The sequence below is a fragment of the Coregonus lavaretus genome (genome assembly GCF_964263955.1).
Source record: "Coregonus lavaretus genome assembly, chromosome: 19".
NCBI lineage: Eukaryota > Metazoa > Chordata > Actinopteri > Salmoniformes > Salmonidae > Coregonus > Coregonus lavaretus.
In genome coordinates, this window is record NC_140006.1 from 31,406,090 (window position 1) to 31,432,723 (window position 26,634).

Genomic DNA, 26,634 nt, shown 5'->3' on the forward strand with positions numbered 1-26,634 from the left:
ATGACAGCTCTAGCCGGGGGCATACCGAGGATGATGCGCCCGACACACCACCAAAACTACCCGCGGGGAGGCTACTCTCTGGAAGGTAGGCAGTCACAAATAAATATGGGTCCAAATGGAACCAAGTGCATGTTTCTTGCGTATTGGAAGATTTTGTTTGTTTGTCATTGATTCAATCAGATAGCAAGTGTTGATATTTTGTCAACTTCGAACAGATGAAAAATTGTTGTTCGTCTATAAATAATGTTGTTTGCCTTTCAACAGACAATTAGGCTACACATGAACTAGAATTGTGACAGTGAATCATAGTTGATATATTCACAAAAATGGTATGCTATTGGAAAGTAACCTATACACTACTAGGCCATGTAACAATCGCTGATTCCGTTGAATTGACATAGCAGCTGTTATCAAAAGAACGACAATGCTCATGTTATGAATTTGATATTTATCGATTTAGGCAACATTGTGCACTATTAATTAGGTCTAATGTAAAAACAATACCAATCAACCTCTTGCATATACCTAGCTAGATTAAATTGTATTTTAGATATCAACATATTTTCTTGCAACAGGTCTCTCTTGAAAGATATAGCCTATTTTATTTTCTCACTGAGACAAATCAGGATAATAAATAAATATAGGCCTGATTGTTTGGGCTTTTTTGCTGTTGTTGTTATTTTTGTTGTTGAAGTAATTGTTGTTAGTAAATGACATGCGTTCCCTCCTTCCAGTCTCTACCCCGTTAGGCCAGGGCCGGGTGAACCAACTCGGTGGAGTGTTTATTAACGGCAGACCCTTGCCCAACCACATCCGCCACAAGATCGTGGAGATGGCCCACCACGGCATTCGACCCTGTGTCATCTCCCGCCAGCTCCGAGTCTCCCACGGCTGCGTGTCCAAAATCCTGTGCCGGTATCAGGAGACCGGCTCTATCAGACCCGGGGCCATCGGAGGCAGCAAACCCAAGGTGAGGGCCCTAGAACCGGGTTGCAAGACCTGGCTGAAATAGGCTTTGATAATCAATAGCAGAACATTTTATTTTTATTTTCAACTTTTAACCAAGCCCATATGCTCCAACCCTATCAACATCACTAACGACAAGATAGAGTTAATGGGAGATGACAGTCCAGAAAAGTAATGTGCTATCTAAAAGGACACGTAATGTGTTGGTATAATTTATCGAATTGTTATGTGCTATTAATTCATTCCCAATTTGAAATAGACTACTTTTTTTCATTGATAAGGGCATTTGGTCTGTGTTTTAAGCACACTTATACACACTCTATTAACCCACCAAATGTGGATGTATAGTCAAAACCTAGGTTTTATAAACTATCAAGTAAACAATCAAACTCAACAGAAGCAAGCACAGGCTTACCCCTTAGGCTACTTGTTATTTTGTATTATGCACTGTCTAATTTATTCAGAAAGGAAACCGTATTTTGCAACAACAATATACTGAAAGAAATATGTTTGCATTTTTGGCATGAAGCAGACAACCACCCCAGACGTGGATAAGAAGATCGAGGAATACAAGAGAGACAACCCAGGAATGTTCAGCTGGGAAATCAGGGATACATTACTCAAAGACGGCATCTGCGACAGAAACAATGTCCCCTCAGGTAGTTACATTTTATTGATAAAAAAACAAACAATTTGTAATACATACAACATCACTAAAATACATCACTACAATATATCTGAACTTTTCCAATCCTGTCATTCAAAATAAACACTTATGGACGGTAGACTATAGGCCTACTTGACTGAAATCGTCTAAACTTTTGCATAGTCAAAAAGGCAATGTTGCAAATAATTTGTCAAGCGAGGATATAGCCTATGCCTAATAAATCATAACTGCAGTTGGCTAAATAACGAAAACAATATTTGAATGTATCTGTAAACTTTTCTGAAAGTTAAAATGTTCGCCATGCATTGCCTAATAACGGGAAATATGAATGCCATGTGTGAACAAATCAACAGGTGCTATAATGGCAATATGAATATAATGTTAGTATGTCTAATACCTGTTTTGATACAAGTTTGCTCATATCCTGTATTCATGCATGCAAGAAAAAAAATGTAGGCCTATAATTTGATATTTTGTTTCGAAGTGAGTTCAATCAGCCGCACAATGCGTTGTAAATTCGGGGGCGGTGGAGGAGAAGACGAGGAGGACGATGATGAAATCGAGAAGAGGGAATTGGAAGAGAACGAAAGAAGGGCGAAACACAGCATCGACGGCATCCTCGGGGATAGACGTAAGTAATGGTTTTAATCAAAAGTAGTGCAGAGCACTGGTGATGTTGAGGTGGCCTAGCCGACGATATAGAGTTCTGTTGGACAAGTGTGCAATTCTGATTTAGATAGGCCTACTTATTTCTTATTTCAGAAGTAGGACCATCGTATGCTTTTTTCCTCTCCGTTTTCTATATTTGGTTGTGATAAAATATGTGTAGAGTTATTCTTTAGAAGTTTCGTAAAAGTTTGTTTATTTGTTGGCCTCTTGAGTCAGTTGGTGGAACATTTAGGGAAATGGAGAATGGGGAAAATTAGTTTTTGTCTCTTAACTATACTGAATTAGAAGATATCTGTACCATTTAAATTCAGATGATAGACAAGGCTCAGTTGGTGTAGACTAAATAAAGTCCAAGCATGAATTGGAATAGGACTACAATTGATCGAAATAGGAATGATCTTTAATTTCCAGTGCTTCCATTTAATTACTTAATTTCCCAATCCTGGATTGAATAAAGTTGGAATAAATGATTTACTAAACAATTTCTTGACGTATATCTGTTGACCAGAATTTTATTTTGCTTTTGTTTTCTTAGGCTACGGTTGGTTTATCAAGCAGAATGAGTCCTGTGCATATTATATTATTTTACTTGAACATAAAAAACGAACATTCAAAAACCCATGGCACTTGACAGATAACTTTTATGTACATTTTTGCAACATAGTCTATTCTTTATGAATGTTGAGTTCTGAATTGTATGCCTGTAGGCTATTATAACTAAACGAAACTTTTACAAAAGCCAAACGTTTCCATATGAAGTTGATCAAACATTTGCCCAACTGTTCCGTCCCCCATAAAAAGAGACCGTTCCTCTGCACACAATCGGGCACTTGAGGATGAACTTGGGAGACAAAGGCGCGAGAGTCCATTGAGACTCACGCTTCGGCTTCTCCCGCACAAAGGCATGCTATAGCAAGCGGCTCAGTGGTGTACAAAAAGACGCTAAAGCTTTTCAAAATGTGTAGAGAAAGGGAGAAAAAATGCGCTGACAAAGGGCTGGGAGAAGACATTATGGACCAGCAATAAGCGATGAATAATTCAGATAACACCAATAGCAAATCCGGCCAGTTTTATAGACTGCGCGCTCAGAGAAAAATGGCCGTTTTCACCTACAAAATGTTCTTTTGGAGTGTTTCTCAGCGTCAGGAGATGGCCTTTACCATTCAGAGTCCGAGATAAAGAGACAGCATCTCCTTTCTCCCTATGACCTGAATTTCCCCCGAACACCTGTTGATTGGTGACCTGTTGAGTTTTCGGGAATTTAGGCTATAGGCTATCATAGGCCTTTCCCATTATGCTTATAGTAGGCTAAATGGACTTGATAGGCCTATTTACTTTTTACATAGTTATACAATTCTAGAAATGTGAGCATATTATTGTTGATTATATAGAAGTTCATAGAAGATGTCTGAAGGGCCTTCTTTGGCATTGCATATATATATATATATATATATATATATATATATATATATATATATATATATATATATATATACTTTTTTCTATTTTTATGTATCTATTTCGTTCCACTTATAGCAAATAAATCTAGGCCACATTAGATAAATAACTATCAAACGTATTATTATTATTTTATTTTTTACATTTTTATTTCCCCTCCAAGCATCCTCAAATGATTAAACCCACATCGCTCTTTTACGCATGGTTTTACTAGTCCTTACTGCGTCAGTCATCGCAGTGAAAAACTTTTCTAGTAGATTCAACTCAAACCTTTTATTCCTCCCCACTTTCATCTCCGGACAAAGCCCGCCCCTTTCCTCTTCGCCCGGGGCGCGCGCATTCATGCAATATAGCCGCTTTCCTCCCTCTTTCCAGGCGAGGCATCGCGAATACAGATCAGGATAGTCAATTGACTTTATTAACCTTTAAAAGTGACTCTCCCAGTTTGGTTAAGGTCTTTCCTGCGGGTTTGGAACGAATTTGTAGGCTTGTATTTTTTTTCACCACAATCTATAGCCCATTTATGTTGGTCCTTTATGATTGTGTTTCGATATCTGATATTATTCTCCCCCATTTTCTCTGTAATCTATTCGTGCTGATGCCTTGTTTAGATAGATTATACAGCCTTGCGGATATTGTGAGATAGGCCTATGAACCGGATGTAGACGTTGTAAAAAGTCAGGAACAGCGAGCCATAATAAAACGTTTCAACAAGTGATGTTTGTTATTATGGCCACAGTATGATTTACAGCCTATTTATTTCCAAATATGCCAAACATCTGAATGAACTAAAAGTTATTGTTTTTATGTGTTATCTATTTCAAGAGAAATAGTTTAGTGTTATGGAAGGATTATTCCGTTTGTTTTGCTTTCATCCAGTACCTCCACCCTGTGTTACATTATCATCAGCATTATCATCTTTATCTTATCCATAATGACTAGATCAACTTATAAACTCAGTGCAAACACAAGTGTTGATCATGTCATATCTGGAACGTTGTTTGCTCAAATGATGACTTTCCTTTTACCCTCTGCTGTGTGTCTGTGGAAGTAGTTGGACTTGTTGTTTTCTTTGTCCTTTAATAAAGCTCTTAATTACAATATGAAAAGGCTATTTTGGGTATGGGGAGGGTGTCTTCTGGCCAAATATTGATTAAGTAGGTGTTTGTAGAGGCGATTGTTGCGGGAGAGAGAGGACTGTTGCTCTCTGCCTCTTTTTCTTCTGCCTCCATTGTTGTCTTCCCTTAAGTGCCGAGATCAAAGCTGCTCCATTTAGATTTATTTGTCTGGGAAAAGGCCACTGTAGAGTTCTGTGGCCGGGATGAAGTAGCTACGCTGGGACTGGGTAGCTACTAGATCTGCATGGCGTTACAGGGCACCTAGAACATTCTGGGAAAAGGATGCCCCCAAGCAAATTGGAAATGTTGCGCTTTTAATCCCACGGGGGGCCAGTATGAAAAATGTATGCACTCACTAACTAAGTCGCTCTGGATAAGAGCGTCTGCTAAATGACAAAAATGTAAAACATTTAAATGTAATCAGGAAATTAATCTGATGTTGAATGATTCCACTTCCTGTTTAACTGCAATAGTGAAGTTTAGGGGAAATAAAATATAACTATATATTATTGATTTACAGAGAAAGGCCCTAAAAATAGTCAAAGACTCCAGCCACCCTAGTCATAGACAGTTCTCTCTGCTACCGCATGGCAAGCGGTACCGGAGTGCCAAGTCTAGTTCCAAAATGCTTCTTAACAGCTTCTACCCCCAAGACATAAGACTCCTGAACAGCTAATGAAATGGCTACCCAGACTATTTGCATTGTCCCCCCCCCCTCTTTTACGCTGCTGCTACTCTCTGTTTATTATCTATGCATAGTCACTTTAACTCTACCTACATGTACATATTACCTCAATTACCTAGACTAACCTCTGCCCCCGCACATTGACTCTGTACCGGTACCCCCTGTATATAGCCTCGCTACTGCTATTTTACTGCTGCTCTTTAAATATTTTTTATTTAAATTTTTTATTTATCTATTTTTTACTTAACACTTATTTTTCTTAAAACAGCATTGTTGGTTAAGGGCTTGTAAGTAAGCATTTCACTGTAAGGTCTACACCTGTTGTATTCGGCGCATGTGACAAATAACATTTGATTTGATATAATTGCGTGTCCTTAAAATGGTTGTGTTATCATAATGATAAAAATGGTTGTAACTTGTACTAGAAGTAGAAGTGAGAGGCATTAGTAGAGGAAATAGTAAATAAATAGTTTATTTAACAACAAATGAATTTGGATGAAAAAAATATCTAGGAACTGATCCATCCAGATCTTGCATTAGCAAGTTCCATAAATGATACTGGCATGTAAAGTGCCTCCCGAACTGAATAGATGGTTACATTTATTAATCCATAAATACTGGCACAGTAAGTGGCTCCTAATTAATGACACCGTTCCTCTGTAGTCTATATGACTGTAACATCTATGGACACTCCTTTAGGCTCATTTAGCTAATTAAAAGTAACCAACTTCATGATAGAGGAGTGGCCTACTGTTGCAGATTCCATTTACAAAGACGGGGGAGAGAGAGAGAAGGAGGGAGGGAGGGGAGAAAAAATGAAAAAGCTCAGAAATACAAACAGTCAAAGGGATAACTTCTCTTAAAATGGAGTCCTGCGGTGCCACATTGAATAAGCCCAGTTCTTTCAAATCTGCCATGGTGAACGCAGTCAACATGTAATAATTGGTTTCATTGAGGCACATTCCAACAATCTGCTCCTATTCTCCTGTCTCCATTGTCCTAGGGCAGGCAAATAGCCAGGGGACAGGAGGAATCAAGTGCTGAGAAAACATAAGATTTAGCTGCTTTTGTCAAAGAAAATGAGTAGGACTTTGTTTGTGTAAATAAAGTGGGGAAAATGGCTCCCCACTACTTTGGCATGGACTAAGAGAGAGTAGAGAGAGAGAGAGAGAGAAAAGAGACAGACAGAGAGAATAGATAGAGAAGAGAGATACAGGGAGAGAGAGAAAAGAGACAGACAGAGATAATATATAGAGAAGAGAGATACAGGGAGAGAGAGAAAGCGAGAGTAGAGGGAGAAAGTGAGACATTTATAAACATAGCATGCATACACCGTAATATGCATACTCTGCAAACATTCGGTTGAAGCTTAATCATATCAATGACTCCTATGATTTGTCTGAGTGTATATACACAAACCGTATAAACCAATTAGAATGTTTCATAATGCCTATTCTCCCAGGGCATTTAGAAATGTCATTAGACCCATGTCTATCACACAGTCAGTCAGTAATAGCCTAGTACCAGCGCAGGTCAGGAACACACCGATACCCCCTCAGATAGAACGGGTGAAACCATCAGGGAAGATCGACATTGATTTTCTATATTTCTATAACGTTGTGTATTCGACAGTGGTCCATGCGTTTTTACGCTGTCTTAGTGAATTAAGCAGGGGATTGAGAGAGATGGAGAGAGAGATGGGAGACTGTCTCCAGTCACAACAAACGAAAGCCTCATTGCGACCAATGGAATGTTTTCTACAGGCTACTTTCCATCTTTGCCTCCAGGCAGAGCAATAGAGAAATCCTAGAGTAGAAAAATAGCTGGGTCTTGACTCTGTGTGCGATCCATGGCTGTCTCCCTGCCTGGGTTATTACTACTTATGTAAACTCAACTGAACTTGGCCAGTGGAACTGTACTGTAACAAAATGCCAAACCAGAAATCCAAATCCACAATACCTGGAATATAGCAACTGTTTCTAGGAGATTGATGTTGGATAGAGGGATCAGAATTAATTCCAGGGCTGAGAGTTTTTATCCACACTGATAGATTAATAGTGGATGTATCCTAGGGAATTTGGTGTTAGGTGTCCTACAAACTCTCACAGTCTCATATCAGAATTAGACGTTCATCCATGTTTCTCAAATGTCCAATTTTGAAGTTGTTCCAAAAGTGTTTAAGGTTAAGTTTAGGCATTAACTCATAATTCTTAAGGTTAGGCATGAACTCTGAATGTTTAAGGTAAGGGTTAAGGTTTGGGATAGGCTTAAAACAAAAATATCAAAACAACTTTCTATTGCTGGATTCGAACATGCAACATTTGGAATTAGAGGCAGATGCTTATGCTGATTCCTATCCACCATCCCCGTCCACAATGGCCTAGCAAATCCGAAACCTACTTGAAGGTAACAGCGCTCACTGTTGCCCCTAGTGGCCGGTTTCCACGTAATCTCCCGACCTCCTCAGACATGGATGGACGTCGAATACTGACTTATATCACGGGTGACCTGCCTGAGGTGTCACCACAAGTAGTCAAACAAAGAGACAGCTTGGTAGTCACATATTTATTATTTATTTATGTGTTTTTCTATCAACTTTTCCCCTTGGATGAATTTCCTTGTTTTCATGGATAAAGTTAGTGATAGTTTTGTAAAAAGTTGTAGTTAATTTTTTACTTCTTTAGTGTGTTGTCGTTTCTTGCAAACAATTTTTTGAGAATGTAGCGATGCTAGTGGAAACAGATTGTATCAGTTAGCGCTGCATTCAAAAGCATCCCCCTCCCTATTTCCTTCCCTATTTATTCCTCTCACCCTAGCTATACACAGCACCTAGCTATACACAGCACCTAGCTATACACAGCACCTAGCTATACACAGCACATTTACTTTAGCCTACGTCACAGCATCACTCTCAAGACTGGCTTATCTGCAAGTGAATGGCTCTATGCTTCATTAAAGCTTCTTTCTCCACTGGCACCCGCATTGTGATCGGCATGATATAATTCAAAGGACAATTAATGAATGCAGGGCAACTTTGAAGTGAGGTAGCGGGGTCCTGCCCTGGACCTGCCCCTCGTCGCTGATGGACTCCGTCACATTCTCCCCACTGCCCCGAGAGACAGTTTGAAGTGGCTGAAAGAGAAAGAGAGAAGAAGAGAGAAGAGTAGAGCGCCCAATAGAAGGTCAAGGAGAGGAGTCCCTGTATAAAAAGAGCTCTCTATTTCCTTGGAAGTATTAGCCAAGCAAAACTCTGTGATGGTTGAGGATAAAGGAGTTGGGAGAGAATGGAGTCGGGGGGCCGAGGGGCGAAGGGACTCCTTGCAAAAAAGGTTTGGACACAATGAGATAGTTAATTGAGTAAAGCCAGACAGCGTTGTCAATCACTTAACTTTGTTTAGCCTGGCTTTTTTTTTTTTTAATAGCAGTTTAGTTCAGCGTAGAAGGGAAGGGACATGATAGAGTAATTTCGTCGCTCTTTTTAGCTGTTTTCTCACTGAAACAAATTATCTGCAGTTGTTTTTGCATCAGTATTCGTACATCTCAACTGTCTAAGACTAGAACAATCTCTCACTTCTGTGAGAGAAGCTCAGAAAAATCAGACAGACAGACAGACTAACCAGTAAAGGGAGAAACAGAAAGAAAGACACACTGTTATGGAAAAGAAGAGAAACCGAGGAATGTGACGGTGGTTGAACTCTGGCCGTTCACTGCCTATGATGTTTTGTGGAGAGGTGATGTTGGGCTGAAAAGGGGTAAGTAGCCCCCCTCCACCCCTCTCCTGTCCCCCTCCCCTCTCCGGCAGTACATGGGAGTGTGGTTTGGGCAGGGTCAGAGGGTGACTCGGGGTCACTGCCTGTTAAAACTATCTCCTCCTCAGGAAGAGAGGGTTAGAATAATGTTTAGTTCAACATGACAGCTAATGGACTCTCGTTCCGTTCCTCTGGACTATAGAACATATTACATAGACATCCTATATTACATGGAAATCCTGCATGGATGTGTAACATTAAAAGTGAATTGGAATGATGATGGTGATTGCTTGGTGTGAAACTGTGAGAGTAGGCCCACTAGGCTGATTATGCACCTGCGGAGCGGGTGGCTTGGGCGGCTGGGCCGGGGTGGGTCAGTATTTGGGGAGAGCGTGTGGCAGACTGGCCTGTTCATGTGGCCCTGCATGGGTGCTGTGCCGCTGCTTTGTCCCTTCTCTGGGGGTGGCAATGAATGCCACCGTGAAACTGTCACCTCACTCCACCCCACTGGAACTAAATAATAAGATGCCCCACACTGGGTCTACATAATGCCCTGCACAGGGCCGTTTGGGGCTTTTTGTCACTTCAGCTATATTAGAGAGTGATACATATTTTTAATGTCATATCACTGACTCTCTTTGTGTGTGATCTCTGCAGCCAGCTCTCCCATCACTCCCTGTCTATCATTGTCTTCCACTTTTCTCTCTCTCTCTCCCCCTCTCACTCTCTTTCCCCCACACTCCCCCATATAGGTCAACCCAATCTCTCCTTGTCTAGCATCCCACATCTCTCTCTCTCTCTCTCTCTCTCTCTCTCTCTCTCTCTCTCTCTCTCTCTCTCTCTCTCTCTCTCTCTCTCTCTCTCTCTCTCTCTCTCTCTCTCTCTCTCTCTCTCTCTCTCTCTCCCTCCATCGCTCTATCCCTCCCTCCCTCCATCGCTCTATCCCTCCTACCTCCCTTCCTCATTCCCAGGCAGCTGCCACAGACTCCTGGGGGCTCCTTAGCAAGTCAAGTGAGAGCCAGGCCCCACTCCGCTCTTCCTCCCCATCCTCTCCTCTTTCTCCCCCCTTTCTACCCACACTGTTAACTCCAGCTGGGGTCATAAGCGCTCAGTTAACCATTATACCCTGCGTGCATCTGCTGGGTCTAGCCCTAGCATTTCCCTGTCACGCCTCCATGGCGATTATGTACTGTTTTATTCATTGAGTAGGCCAGTGAGTCCTGCTCTCTGAAAGGGCCAGATCTACTTCCCTGGGCAAATAACTAGTTAATTTGCTTCTTTTGCCTTTTGTTTTGGGTGCAGAGGAACACATGTCAGCAGCTCAATTACCCTCTATAGTAAGAACCCCTAGAGGAAGGGCTGCCTGCCTCTACGACCGTTCCTGTCATAAACGACCCCATATGGCCCTCTCTCTAAACCCTTTCTCTCTCTTTAGGCTTCTCTCTTTTTTTATTAATCTCTCTCTTTCTACGTCTTTATGCTGAGATTGCAAAACCAGAGAGTTCACGGGTTGTATTTTAGGGTGTGTGTGTATTGGCGACTCTGTGCGTGTGTGTGTGTGTGTCTATGTGTATTGGCGATTCTCTGTGTGTGTGTGTGTGTTCGTGTGTGTGTGTATTGCCGACTCTCTCTGTATGTGTGTGTATTGACGACTCTCTCTCTCTCTGTGTGTGTGTGTGTGTGTGTGTGTGTGTCAGTCACTATGTGTGTGAGTGATGTGTCTCCTCATATTAATGTCTCAGAGTAGGGTGGAGAGTTGAGTGCTTGCCAGGGTGACTCTTGTCTTGGCCACTGCACTCTACACAGTCAACAAAGCCAGTCCCTATTTGAGGTCTGGCCTGTGTGGAGGTTTTCCTCTATTGTTAAATACAGTTCTACTGCAGGTGATATTAATGGACAGGGACAGTTTGATGGTTCACGTCTGTGTGTGTGTATGTGCCCTGCCTGTCTGCTCCCTGGATCGATAAAGCATTTAGTTTAGCTCAGGTTTGTGTGTGTGCTTTTTTGTGTGTGTTCCCTCTGTTAATCGGTGTGTGTGCGTGCGTGTGTGTTAGAGCTGCTTTCTGTGTGAACAGCACATAAATGTCTGTAATAGTTTGAGACAAGCACTGTCTAACACAAACTACCTGTTTAAAATCTCTCTATCTATCCTTACTGTGGCACCCTGCCACCCTTATGCATTGTGTCCTTTATCTACTGGCCTTGTCCTGCTTTGTTTAAATGTCTATTTTAGTGGGTAATTCTGCAGCAAAACCAATTTACCCCTAGGGATAATAATCTATCTTCCCATTTAGATTGTGGTCAGAGACACTGCCAAACTGTTGAGTATTTTGAATTCTCAGCACCCTGGCGCTTTAGCTTCAGCGTAACATTTGATTTGGGTGTTTAAGTGAGGAGGTCGAGGCCTCCCTTTGTGTGTTTAATATCCTCTTCTCCCGTTTGTTGACGGGAATGTGTGGGAACCCTGTTGCTCCGGGTTCCTGTGCCTGCGTTCCCCTCTCGTCTCGATCCTCCACGCCGTTGGAACGTGGTTGGTCTTCTTATACTCAAATGTTGTTGTTGCGAGAGGGGGGATGTAGAGAGAGTGTGAGTTAGGAGAAAGAGGGAAGGTTAGTGATGGAAATGGACGTGATGGAAGGGACAGTTTTAAGAATGAACGGCACAGAGCAGGAAGTAGAGAGCATGCCCAATTTTACTCCCTCCCGTCCTGCCATCCTCGTTCCCTCCATAGCACCCCCGAACCCCTGCCCACACACACTGTTCTCCAGGTGCATTCAGCTCCCCTCTCAGTTACCCCCTCTCTCAACCACTCAACCCCCATGCCTCCTCCAATCCCCATGCCCCTCTGGGTTTAGGTGGAAGGTGGGATTGGGGGGCGCTCCCCTGCTGTGTCCCTCCACAGCCCCCAGTGGCCCCTCTCCGCCCTCTTTGTGCTCCCACCATCCCCCTCACCCCCCTCTGCTACCCCAGCCCCCCAATCCCCTGCCGGGCAGGTGACAGGGCCCTGAATGCGGGCCTGGGCAGCCCTGATGGATCCTACAGATGGAGCGTGGAAATTGACCCAATAGAGCCCTGCCAGGCCTCTCCCCTCCGCCATACAAAGGAACCCAGGCCACATCACTCCCAAAGAGAGAGAAAGAGAGGGAGAGAAAGAGAGAAAAAAAGGTCTGGAGGATGACAAAAGTTACTGTCATTTGCCATTAACGGAGTGGCCGTGATGTAGTGTTTTCGCGGCAGTTGCTAATAATAAAAACAGGGAGCGAGGAAAAAGAGACAGAGAGAGAGAGAGAGAGAGAGAGAGAAAGAAAGTGAGTAAAAGAGGAATGCTCCGCCCCCACCCTGCAGCTAACACGATACAGTGCCGCTGGGGAGCTTTATGAGCTCTCGCTCTGTCGTTGAGAGTCTCGTTTTCAGCTCTATCTCTCTCTCTCTCTCATTTTCTCTCTCTCTCTTCTCTCCTTTAAATGGTAATGACTGTAAAGTTTGTTGGTTTGTTTAATCTTTATCTCTTGATTAATCCTTGTCTTGTTTTGTGAATTATTTGAATAACAAGTCCAGTGGCTTTTGGGACATAATCATTTTGGGGCAGAATTTGAGATTAAGTGGTAGTATCCAAAATAGTAGTTTATCGTTTTTAAGTTTACTATACTTGATCAGTTTTTCAGTTAGGCTTCATGCTGTGTTCCATGCCTCTCCTCACCACTGCTGCCAAAGTACCACAAACATCCCAGCCAGACCAGTATTCCAAATCACGGCTCAAAACTGTCTGCCATGATGGATATTTACTCTTCACGTCCAACAACTCTCCCATGAGTCTCTCTGCTCTCAGTGCTCTGTCCGGTACCCCTGGTCCGAATCTATTAAAGAGCTCTTCCCGGTGTCGGAATCTTGGTTTTGGCGTTCCAGAGCCGGAGCAGAAATCCTAGAGCTCAAATCACTGTGTAATGCCTGGACGGGCTTTCACTGGCAACCAGCACAAGCATTTCCTGCTCGGCTCCAGGGGCCGGCGCTGAGGAGACAGGAGAGGCGGGAGCCCCGCTCGCCTGCCTGGCTCTTTTTTTAATTAAACCTCCTAAATCTGCAGAGGAAAGGAGAGAGGAAGGAGAGAGGAAAGGAGAGAGGGAGGAGGAGGGGAAAGGAGAGGAGAGAAGAAGAAAGGAGGAGAGGTTACCTCCATTAACCTCTCTCTACACTTCTCTCTCTCTCTTTCCTCCTCTATGATGCCTCACTGAGAGACATGCAGTGGAAATAATATGGGAAATACTATCACTAGAATATAACTTTATTTGCCTCAGCTTTTAGGAGCACAGACTCAGTGGCTCACAGAGGTCCTATTTAAAGCTCTGTCCTACCTTCTGTCTGACTTCATGATTAGACGCTCTCAGGCAAGGAGCTCAAGGGAGTGGAGTTTAACCCTTTCTATCTGTAGCCATCTGCGTTGGAAACATTGTTATAGAGAAAAGGCAACGCGTGAAATCAGAGGTCCTAGACATAGCAGATGCATGTGTGGGTGTGTGTGTGTATACATTTTGTGTGTGTGTGTGTGTGTCGAGGGCATTGCATACACGTAATGGCGGACAATGGGTGGCTGTCACGCTAGTTTGAGGAGCCAAATCATTATTTAATAGACGGCTAGCCTCCCCCATACGCTGCTTTAGTCGTTCAGTCTCTCAGCATCATGCATTCACCACTCTTCTGCTGAATTAGGCCTTAAAGATCCTCTGTCTGTCTGTCTGTCTGTCTGTCTGTCTGTCTGTCTGTCTGTCTGTCTGTCTGTCTGTCTGTCTGTCTGTCTGTCTGTCTGTCTGTCTGTCTGTCTGTCTGTCTGTCTGTCTGTCTGTCTGTCTGTCTGTCTGTCTGTCTGTCTGTCTGTCTGTCTGTCTGTCTGTCTGTCTGTCTGTCTGTCTGTCTGTCTGTCTGTCTGTCCGTCCGTCTGTCTGTCTGTCTCTATATCCCTCTGTCTGTCTGTCGCTCTCTATATTCTTCTGTCCCTCTGTCCAGCAGCCCTTAACTGAGCAAACAGATTAAAGCCACAATCTGGGATACATTTTTCATCCAAAATGGCACCCCTGTCACTTATGTTGGCAGATTAGGCAGCACCTGCCTGGTGATAGGCGCCTGTCTCCCTGCTTGCCTTCCTCTATAGAATGCTATCTCCACAGTGCGCCCAGCATGAATGAGACTAGAGGCCTAGGGGATATCCTTCTTTGCCCTACAGGGATACAACTCCTTTAATCCATGTTTAAGCAGACTACTCGTCTCACTGGGCTCTCTTTTGATCATCTTATGATCCACTGGTGCCTGTGGGGAGTTAAAAAGGGGTGTTCAGGATATATTTAAAGTGATCTTACCCTGTGAAAGCCCTAAGCTCCTAGTCATAGTGGGGGGAGAACTAGATATGTTATTCCCTGACCACAGGAGCTGCCCAGGAAAAACTCTGGGCCTTAGTCATTACATTACATTGCAGGATTTATCCCAAATCTTTGACACCTTTTGCTTCTGTGTATCTCGCTTATAGAAGTGCGTTTACTTTAGATTCCAAATCTTAGGACATTTTGTTGTTCCCTTCTTCCATTGAAAATAACAGCTTTCCTCATTAGTTTTTCCAACCGGCAAATCAGAATAACCATTATGTGTTGCGTGTTTGCAGCCAGCCACTCAGACGAGGGGTCGGATGTGGACTCGGAGCCTGGCCTGCCACTGAAGAGGAAACAGCGTCGCAGTAGGACCACCTTCTCAGCCGAGCAGCTGGAGGAGCTGGAGAGAGCCTTTGAACGAACGCACTACCCAGATATATACACCAGAGAAGAGCTAGCTCAGAGGGCCAAACTCACAGAGGCCAGAGTACAGGTTAGTGAAGACAAAAACACACACACACACACACACACTCACACACAAGTACACAAGTACACAAACATGGGCAAGCATATACAGTACACACACACATGGACAGGCAGGCATGCATACATGCTCAGACGCACGCACGCACACACACACACACACACATTATGGAGGTCTTTGTCCACAGTCCCATACACCCCCTCCAGACATCAGTCACATGAGTCAGCTGTACACACACGCACACACACACACACACACACACACACACACACACACACACACACACACACACACACACACACACACACACACACACACACACACACACACACACACACACACAGGGCCCTACTGTGTCTTCAGTTATGAGAGTTTCCTTTTTTGACCTGTTTTGTAAAAAATATCCATACAAATAAACTAAAATAGAAGCCTGAATTAGAAAGTCTTTATTAAGATAGATAAAGTGATTTCATTGGTTTATGTGCTTAATTTAGACTAGTCTCTATGTAAACCCATGACTGAGTTAGACAAAGAGGTGATGTCACTGTGGTTTCACTGGGCTCCAGATGTTCATACTGTATCTCTATGTCTGTTCTGCTTGAGGCTACAGCGCAAATACACATACACACACAATGAATACTTTCACATAGGCATGCCTATTCGCACGCACACACACGCACACACACACACACACACACACACACACACACACACACGTTTAAATTCACACACAATGAATAAACACGTAAGCATGCCCATACACATACACACACGCACGCACGCACACACACAATATTTTCTATTTTTCACAATAATACATATTTCATTTTTTTAGGTGTGGTTCAGCAACAGGAGAGCCAGGTGGAGGAAACAGGCAGGAGCCAATCAGCTGATGGCATTTAATCACCTGATCCCTGGCGGTTTCCCTCCTTCTGCCATGTCGAGTTTGCAGCCCTATCAGCTGTCAGACAGCCCCTACCCTCCCACCTCCATATCACAAAGTGAGCACAACTTCACCTTCTATTTCTTTCTATGATCTTGTTTTATATGTGCACACCAAAGCTCATCTACAAATCAAATTTTACATTTACATTTTAGTCATTTAGCAGGCGCTCTTATCCAGAGCAACTTACAGTTAGTGCATTCACGTAGGGGTGGGGGTGCCAAGAGACCAGAGGTGGCAGAAGAGAGTTCTCGGGTTGGGTTGTAGGGTTTGAGCATAGCCTGAAGGTAGGGAGGGGCAGTTGCTCTTGCTGCTCCGTAGGCAAGCACCATGGTCTAGTAGTGGAAATGTTATTTGTCACATGCTTCGTAAACAACAGGTGTAGACTAACAGTGAAATGCTTACTTACGGGCCCTTCCCAACAATGCAGAGATAATAATAATAAAATTTTAAAAAATGGTAACTGGAATAAATACACAATGCGTAACGATAACTTGGCTATATACACAGGGTACCAGTACCGAGTAGATGTGCAGGGGTACAAGGTAATTGAGGTATATATGTACATATAGGTAGGGATAAAGTGGCAACAGGATCGATAATAAACAGTAGTAGTAGCATATGTGATGAGTCAAAAGAGTTAGTGCAAAAAGGGTGAATGCAGATAGTCCGGGCAGCTATTTGGTTAACTATTTAGCAGTCTTATGGATTGGGGTTAACCCCCCCGTTGTCCTAGGGTCAAAATGACCCGCCACTGTGTTGAACCAACTTTATTTAATTTTTATATTTTTGGGATCATTTGTGAGAAGGAGGCAGTGAGACTTTAAAGAAAGTATCACTGCCTCCTTCTCACATATGATCCAAAAAATATAAAAATTAAATAAAGTTGGTTCAACACAGTGGCGGGTCATTTTGACCCTAGGACAACGGGAGGGTTAATCTGTTCACAGTCCTGTTGATTCCAGACTTGGTGCATCGCTACAACTTGCCGTGCGGTAGCAGAGAGAACAGTCCATGACTTGATGTTTTTGACTCAAAATCAATAGCCTAGCATTAATCCATTCCTCCTTTATATCTATCTATCTCTCTCTCTCTCTCTCTCTCTCTCTCTCTCTCTCTCTCTCTCTCTCTCTCTCTCTCTCTCTCTCTCTCTCTCTCTCTCTCTCTCTCTCTCTCTCTCTCTCTCTCTCTCTCTCTCTCTCTCTCTCTCTCTCTCTCTCTCTCTCTCTCTCTCTCTCTCTCTCTCTCTCTCTCTCTCTCTCTCTCTCTTCTCTCTCTATATATATATATATATATCTCTCTCTCTATATATATATATATATATATATATATATATATATATATATATATATATATATATATATATCGTTCTCTCCCAGCAGTGGCAGAGCAGCCCAGTACGGTCCTCAGGCCTCAGCCCCTCCCCCCCACCTCGGTGCACCAGGGTGGGCTCGGCTCCTCAGCGGGGGCCCAGGATGGTAGTTCGGGCTACTGCCTGTCTTCTGGACGCCATGGCTTCTCCGGCTACTCGGAAAGCTTTGTGCCGCCCGGCCACTCCAACACAGTCAACCCCAGCATCAGCAATGGCCTCTCACCACAGGTCAGTCCACTGTTCACAGTCACGACTGTAGCTAATATAATAATAATATATGACATTTAGCAGCAGACTCTATTATCCAAAGAGACTTACTGTCATGTGTTCATACGTTTAGCTAGCAGCGCACACAGAAGTGCTTGCCTATGTTCCTCTCTGCAACATGTGGATTCCATAGTTTCAATAAGACATTTAGTATAGGTTTTATACCATTGGAATGGAAAAACCCTGTTTAGCGGTTGGTTTTACATAATATTCAGAAGGTAAGTCTATAGACTATCAGTAACATTCAACAGCATGTCTTAAGCCTTTCAGTAGCATCTCAACAGTAAATCTCATCATTTTCAACAAGGTAGTCAATATTCCATCTATAGATGCTCTCAGAACCGGATGTTTGTCAACAATACATGATACTAAATCATTTCCATTTAGCAAAAGGTCTCTTCTCATTTGAATATGGATCGCTTGCATATGAATGTATAATGAATAGATAGGAGACAATAGAAGATGGAGGGAGTGTGAGAGAGGATGATAGAGCGAGAGGAAGAGTGGCAGACAGAAGATGACACAAATGAAAACTGAAAAGACAATTATGGCCGATTTACACAGTCATCAGTGTCCATGGCGGGTTCTGTACACGGCGAGGGGGCCGTCCTAACAGGTGGAAAACAAGCTTTTAACTGCCACAAAGGATGGCCAGGCCCCATGCAATGCATGCTGGGTCCTCGCCTCATGACAGAGAGAGGTTCACAGGCCTCCCATCAGTGTCCTGCTTAGTGGAGATAAACACAAACGCTTCAGGCACATCTTCCTCTATTTCTATGACAAGGGGAACCCTGAGGGTGTGTGTGTGTTTGCTTGTCATTTTCATCAGCAATGACAACCTGGTGATCTGTGAAACCATTTGGGAAATGGATGATAATTGTCTATAACATGTGAACAGCATTAACCCAACTACATTGGTTCCTCCACAACCTAGTGCTAAGTAGCCACAAGCCACCACTTGGTAAACACTATTCCATGTATGGTTAGCTGTGATTGGAGTAGACTTCACACACAGTAGATGCTTTCTTCTCTACTAGGAGGCCAAATCCATTAGATTACTTTTACTCTGCTTGGAGGCCAAAGGTGCTTCTCTCTCGTAGCTGTTTTCACCATAAGCCTCCCTGAGACGGACTGGGCTTTCCTTAGAGAGAGTGGCCATCTTAGCTTGCATAGGGAGACACGCACGCATGCATGTGCAAGCACACAGCAGTAGAGGTGTGTGGGTAAAATCACTGGGGAAGCCAAGCCAGGAGAAAATTGCCATATTACAACCTATGTGTATAATTGCGTTGTTTGGTCTATAACCTTTTTGTTCATATGCCTTGCCACCGTGATATATAGGCCTAAAGGCCGAGACAATAAGAAGACACAGTGGCAGAATAAATTCAATCACACCTGTGTTTCATCATAAAACTGGAGAGCAACCTCCAGTGAAGTCCACAAAGCATATTGCATGTAACAAACAGTTACATGACCTACAGCAAGTTAATGTTTCCGACATTTTCGGACTACTCAAAAACGATTGATTTTGAACCATGGAGAGTTACCGCAATTCGCAAAGAAAACAGGAGCTGCCTCCACTATTCCAGCACCATTTCAATTTCAACATTTCAACATCATCAAATCACCTATGCTTAGTCTAATACAGTGACAACTAAAAGATACCAAAAACAATTTAGTCCAATCAACGTAAGCTAAATATGATGTGGCTGTCCATGGCACTGATTTATGTGTGTGCGTGCGTGCGTGCTTGTAAGTAGAAGAAACATGTTGACTCACACTACTTTTAGAGAAACGCCAATGCCCTCCTCCTCCTCTCTTTAATGTTGCTGAAACGGTCTATGACTGTCATACAGTACACGTTGACCTAGGCTACCTGGCTAAAATGCTTGCTCGCTAGCCTAACTTCCTTTCATGGGCAACGATGAGCCAGCTAGTTAACATTAGCCTACTACATCTAGCTACATAATGCATTTCCATCCTCTAAGACAGGGTTCTTCAATTCCGGTCCTGGAGGGCCGAAACAATTCTGTTTTTTATTTCTACCTGGTAGTTAATTGCACTCACCTGGTGTTCCAGGTCTGAATTAGCCCCTGATTAGAAGGAGAGGATGAAAAACAGAGGTGTTTCGGCCCTCCAGGACCGGAATTGAAGAACCCTGCTCTAAGACAAGCGGCACAATGTATGAATTTATAATTGGATCAGAATTGCCGTTATAATCATTGGCCAGTACGGAGAATTAAGTAAAACCACAAGTCCAAATCCCTATCTCCATCCATGGCTAATTTAGGAAAGGGACAATTTTAGGTAGCTACCAGAGGACAACACCACAACAAGATGCAACAATTCATGTTTTTTCTGTAAATGACGTTTGGCTTTTGGTTTGATGTGATTGGTGTGAAGCCAAATCCAAACTGGCTTCCCTGACTGCATCACTTCTTCTTTTTATAAGAAACATTAATGTGCTGAAAATCCCAAATGGTTTGCATAGTCAACTTACACACACACTTACCCCACCAGACATGCCATCAGAGGTCTTTTCACAGTCCCCAAATCCAGAACAAAGTGTACAGTATTATAGAGAGCAATTGGAACTCCTTTCCAACTCATATTACTCAAATGAACAGCAAACTTGGTTTCAAAAAACAGATAAAGCAACACCTCACAGCACAATGCCTCTCCCCTATTTGACCTAGATAGTTTGTGTGTATGTATTGATATGTAGGCTACGTGTGCCATTTTTAAATTGATGTAGTTCTGTCCTTGAGCTGTTCTTGTCTATGAATGTTCAGTATTATGTCATGTTTCATGTTTTGTGTGGACCCCAGGAAGAGTAGCTTCTGCTTTCGCAACAGCTAATGGGGATCCTAATGAAATACCAAATACCCCTGACACTTGTTTTTGCTGCGCCAGGACCATTCACAGAGGGGCGCTGTTTTGCTCGCTCACATGCTTTCTCCGGTGAGATACATTCAGCCTCCTGCGAATTGAAGGAACATTATGAAACATAGACTAAATATAAATTATTATATATTATATATCTTGGTAGTTTTTTGGGGGAAGCCTGGCTTCCCTTGGCATCCATGAATACAAGCCACTGGCACACACACACACACACACACACACACACACACACACACACACACACACACAGTCAAATGCACACAGTCAAACGCACACTTCTGGAATGTTTGTGTCCATATGGAATTGCAATCATGGTACGTTCCAGTGTGCTAATTGATTGCAATGAAGGAATCTAACCCTTAGTAATGCGGTGTGTAATTTATGCAAATGACTCACTTTGTTGACTAATTTGTTTTAATTAATGTATTCATCTGCACTTTTTTATGTATACTGGAATATGCTCATTTGCATTTCAGACTGGATGGCATTTATGTGAGGATTTTAAATTAATACAAGAGAGGGAATGCAAATGAATACATTTTATGACATTAATAGTGAGTGGATGAAAACCTCTAAAACTTTACAATTAGACCTACCAACAAAGCTCTGTAATCTCTACACAGTAAAGCCTCGATACTGTGGATTGTTACAGTATATTGTTATTTTGGGTTATCTGATCATTAAACAGTGCTGAGTTATTTGGGGCTTTAGTTAGTGAAAAACAGTTCCTGTGGTGTTTTTTGTAGCTCTGTGAATGTTACGCTTTGGTTATATGGTGCTTTAACAGTAGTGTATGAATACGTCGCCACTGAGTTAGCCCTATGCTATGAGTAGTTCGGCCTATGCCCTGAGTGGTAGTGCTTTGGTTGGTAGTAAAACATAAAGGGAACTATATGACCATTCTAGCCTGCCCCAGTATACTGAGGGCTAGCTCCCTGTGGCGTGGGGTCTCAGGCGTCTGGCTAGCTGATCCGATGCATACCAGAGGAATCCGTTCTCACCAGCGCAGCGAGCGGTCAGGCTTTGCACACCGATGAGACTTAATCCCCGGAACCACCGAAAAACAGAGACACCGCCGGGGCTTCAATCACAGAGCAGAAGGGCTGGAGAAATACACACACTGGCATACACTGGCTGAGACAAATATGTGCGCGCATACACAAACAGTCTCAGACACACACAGGCAATCACACACGCACACATGTAAACACACAAATGCATGCACGCACGCACGCACGCACACACACACACACACACACGCACGCACACACACATACACACACACATACACACACAAACAGTTTTTTTTGATCAGGTAGCCTTATCAAAGGGATTGTACACAGTTATCTTTCCTCTAATGCTTTCTCTAATCTCAGCTCTGAGGACATGTGTTAAATACTCTCCCCATGACAGCAGTACAACACAACATGTCATTCAGACCTATATGGTTTTGTTGTCTACGCCTGTCAACATTTCCAGAAAAAAACCTTTCTGTATACTTTCTCACCCTCAACCCACACACACACACACGCACACGTACACGCACACGCACACGCACACGCACACACACACACACACACACACACACACACACACACACACACACACACACACACACACACACACACACACACACACTGTGAGATGAATGGGGTGTGTTGACCTCCATATGTTTCCCATTTGTAGTCAGTCACACATGAGCATGTTCCTCAGACGCGTTAGGTTAGATTCCTCTGACAGCACTCCTGTAAATTACATACCCTTAGACAGATAGTGTGTGTGTGGCTGTCCGGCCTTGTGTGTGTGGACGTGTTTAACTATACTTGTGGAGACCAGAAGCCCCCACAAGAATAGTAAACAAACAAAATTAGGGAAAATAGGATTTTGAATGGGACTGAATTGTGTGTCCCCACAAAGTTAGTTGTACACAAGACTGTGTGTGTGTGTCTGTGTGTGTCTGTGTGTGTGGCTGCCAGGTGGGTAAGCAACACCATTATCCTTCAATCATTCACCATTAGCTCAGCATTCTGACATTTTCTCTGCCTCTTTTTAAACTCTATTTTTTTCTCACAGTATTGTCTCTCTCTCTCTCTCTCTCTCTCTCTCTCTCTCTCTCTCTCTCTCTCTCTCTCTCTCTCTCTCTCTCTCTCTCTCTCTCTCTCTCTCTCTCTCTCTCTCTCTCTCTCGCACTTTCTCTGTCTATCGGTCTCTTTCATTCTCTTCTGTCTCTCACACTCCTGCCTATCTCTCTCTTCTCTCTCTCCTCGCTCTCCTCGCTCTCCTCTTTCTAATTCCCCTTTCACTCCACCTATTTTCCCCTTGTTTTGACGACATCTCTTCTCACGCAAACTCTCATGCAGCTGTTCACGATGTATCACCAAGGAGACCTCTTAACCCCTGACATCAGAAACAAAAAGTGCCACACACACATACACACACGCTTATTGGAAATGTGTCAAAGAATCATACTCCTTGTTCTCACGTACCCTGTGGCCTCTCCTTGTTGGCCCCACAAGGACACGGTGAATTTGGGCATCAAATGAGAAAGCTGGAGAGAGAGGAAGGGAGGAAGGGAAAAGAGAGAGAGGGGTGGGGGTGGGGTGAAAGGGAGAGAGGGATGGGTCTGTTTTTCTCCTTTACTAAACTGTCCAAACACATAAAAGGTCATTCATAAAAGTATACCATACTGTTAAACACACCATCTGTTTTATCTAGCACACACTGATGACAACATCTATCAAACAGTTATTTACCATAGGTTTTGTATTGTGAATGTCATTTCATATCTTTATGTCATTTTTATGTTTCATGGTAGGCCAACTATAAATTGAACATAGCAATTAGGCTCCATGAACAACCTTTTCAATTCAATTCTATAGGATACAGTAAAAATTGCACAGAGTAATTCTTGGGGGAAAAGGCTAGCTAGCATGGAAGATAAACGGAACTGTGCGGTCCCTAACCGACGCAGGCTCCCCTGTCCGTCCGTCAGTTAGGAAACGATGTAACAGGAACCATGTGTCTGGGTGAACACAGTATAATGTGTCTCTTATGGTCACAACCAGGAGAGGACAGGAGGGGAGAGGAGAAGAGGAGAGAGGATGATAGGAGAGAAGAAAGAGAGGAATAGAGAGAAGATAGGAGAGGAGAATAGAGGAGAGGAGAGAAGGGAAGAGGGGAGATTATTCTGCTAACTACCTGATTTACATTACACCAAGTTACATAGTCATCATCAGCAGGAAATAGGAATCAATAGGTATGATTTGGTTAGCCAATGAAGAGTAGGTATAAATGTTAAAGGGCAACTCCGCCACTTTTCAACCTCATATTCATTATCTCCAGCACCAAACCAATGTCTACATACGTGAAAATTGTGTTTCAATGATCTGTAGTTAAAAAGATCAGAATAAATGCTTCTCTGTGACATCACAGGGTAGGATTAAAAGTAAAATGACGCGGAGTTGTCTCATAAAAGCATAGCGTGATTTTTATATATTTTATGGTTTTGTTTATGTAAAGTTGAATGTACAGTGAGGGAAAAAAGTATTTGATCCCCTGCTGATTTTGTACGTTTGCCCACTGACAAAGAAATTATCAGTCTATAATTTTAATGGTAGGTTTATTAGAACAGTGAGAGTCAGAATAACAACCAAAAAATCCAGAAAAACGCATGTCAAAAATGTTATAAATTGATTTTGCATTTTAATGAGGGAAATAAGTATTTGACACCCTCTCAATCAGAAAGATTTTTGGCTCCCAGGTGTCTTTTATACAGGTAACGAGCTGAGATTAGGAGCACACTCTTAAAGGGAATGCTCCTAATCTCAGCTTGTTACCTGTATAAAAGACACCTGTCCACAGAAGCAATAAATCAGATTCCAAACTCTCCACCATGGCCAAGACCAAAGAGCTCTCCAAGGATGTCAGGGACAAGATTGTAGACCTACACAAGGCTGGAATGGGCTACAAGACCATCGCCAAGCAGCTTGGTGAGAAGGTGACAACAGTTGGTGCGATTATTCGTAAATGGAAGAAACACAAAATAACTGTACATCTCCCTCGGCCTGGGGCTCCATGCAAGATCTCACCTCGTGGAGTTGCAATGATCATGAGAACGGTGAGGAATCAGCCCAGAACTACACGATAGGATCTTGTCAATGATCTCAAGGCAGCTGGGACCATAGTCACCCAGAAAACAATTGGTAACACACTACGCTGTGAAGGACTGAAATCCTGCAGCGCCCGCAAGGTCCCCCTGCTCAAGAAAGCACATATACAGGGCCTTCTGAAGTTTGCCAATGAACATCTGAATGATTCAGAGGAGAACTGGGTGAAAGTGTTGTGGTCAGATGAGACCAAAATCGAGCTCTTTGGCATCAACTCAACTCGCCGTGTTTGGAGGAGGAGGAATGCTGCCTATGACCCAAGAACACCATCCCCACCGTCAAACATGGAGGTGGAAACATTATGCTTTGGGGGTGTTTTTCTGCTAAGGGGACGACTTCACCGCATCAAAGGGATGATGGACGGGGCCATGTACCTTCAAATCTTGGGTGAGAACCTCCTTCCCTCAGCCAGGGCATTGAAAATGGGTCGTGGATGGGTATTCCAGCATGACAATGACCCAAAACACACGGCCAAGGCATCAAAGGAGTGGCTCAAGAAGAAGCACATTAAGGTCCTGGAGTTGCCTAGCCAGTCTCCAGACCTTAATCCCATAGAAAATCTGTGAAGGGAGCTGAAGGTTCGAGTTGCCAAACGTCAGCCTCGAAACCTTAATGACTTGGAGAAAATCTGCAAAGAGGAGTGGAACAAAATCCCTCCTGAGATGTGTGCAAACCTGGTGGCCAACTACAAGAAACGTCTGACCTCTGTGATTGCCAACAAGGGTTTTGCCACCAAGTACTAAGTAATGTTTTGCAGAGGGGTCAAATACTTATTTCCCTCATTAAAATGCAAATCAATTTATAACATTTGTGACATGCGTTTTTCTGGATTTTTTTGTTGTTATTCTTTCTCTCACTGTTCAAATAAACCTACCTTTAAAATTATAGACTGATCATGTCTGTCAGTGGGCAAACGTACAAAATCAGCAGGGGATCAAATACTTTTTTCCCTCACCGTATGTATATTTTTTATACATTTTCCTTGTGTTACATACAGGACTGCCTTCAAAGAAAGTCAGAAATTAAATATGTTCTCACAAATATATTCCTGGAAAATGCATTTAATGATTCTAGAGACTGACATTTTCCTGATGTGAACTGACAGAATTTATTTTAGGCCCAGTGGGGTTTAGTAACACAACTTTACTACTGTAGTAAATTCACCGGCAGTCAATTCCTGTTGTTCTTCCTCCATCTTGAACTCTCCTCTTGTCTTCACTGACACAGCATCTCCAATCTGTACTGTGTGACTCTGTACATACCCTAACTCGTGATATGAGTGCTCAAATTGAACTTTCACGCATATGTCCTAGTGACATGTATGCATGATCTATGCAAAAGTATGTGTTACGTGTAAAGAAGTTACATATTACGTGTGCGTTTGTATTAATGGATTAAGCCATGTAAGGGCTGTACTTATGTGTTCATTTATGCATCATCTGTATGAGACAAAGTATTATTTTCTTTTACATTTTCTTTTTTATTCTACTCTACTCTACTCTATCACACCACACTCCATTCCATTCTCTCCTCTGTCTCTCCAGGTGATGGGGCTGTTGAACCCTGGAGGAGTGCCCCACCAGCCCAGCCACCAGAGTGACTTTGCCCTCTCTCCCCTGACCGGAGGGCTGGAGCCCGGGGTTGGCATGGCGGCCAGCTGCCACGGCTCCCAGCGGGGCCTGGAGGGTCTGCCAGGCCTGACCAGCATGCCCACCATGCCCAGCTCCCAGTCCTACTGCCCACCCACCTACAGCTCACCAGCCTACGCCGTGGAACACCACCCCTCCTACCAGTACGGACAATACGGACAGAGCAAGGTGGGTTTTTGA

General features: G+C 43.2%; 1 protein-coding gene across 1 annotated transcript; it reads left to right on the forward strand.

Annotated features, from left to right (window-relative positions):
* Positions 1-26,634, forward strand: LOC311146265 (paired box protein Pax-3-like; the record flags this gene model as incomplete). The annotated part of the gene is made up of 8 exons (XM_084182761.1): positions 1-85; positions 735-970; positions 1,496-1,625; positions 2,118-2,264; positions 14,963-15,162; positions 15,989-16,154; positions 17,479-17,696; positions 26,350-26,634. The coding sequence occupies 8 exons, from the start codon at positions 1-3 to the stop codon at positions 26,632-26,634; spliced, it is 1,467 nt and encodes a 488-aa protein (XP_084038887.1).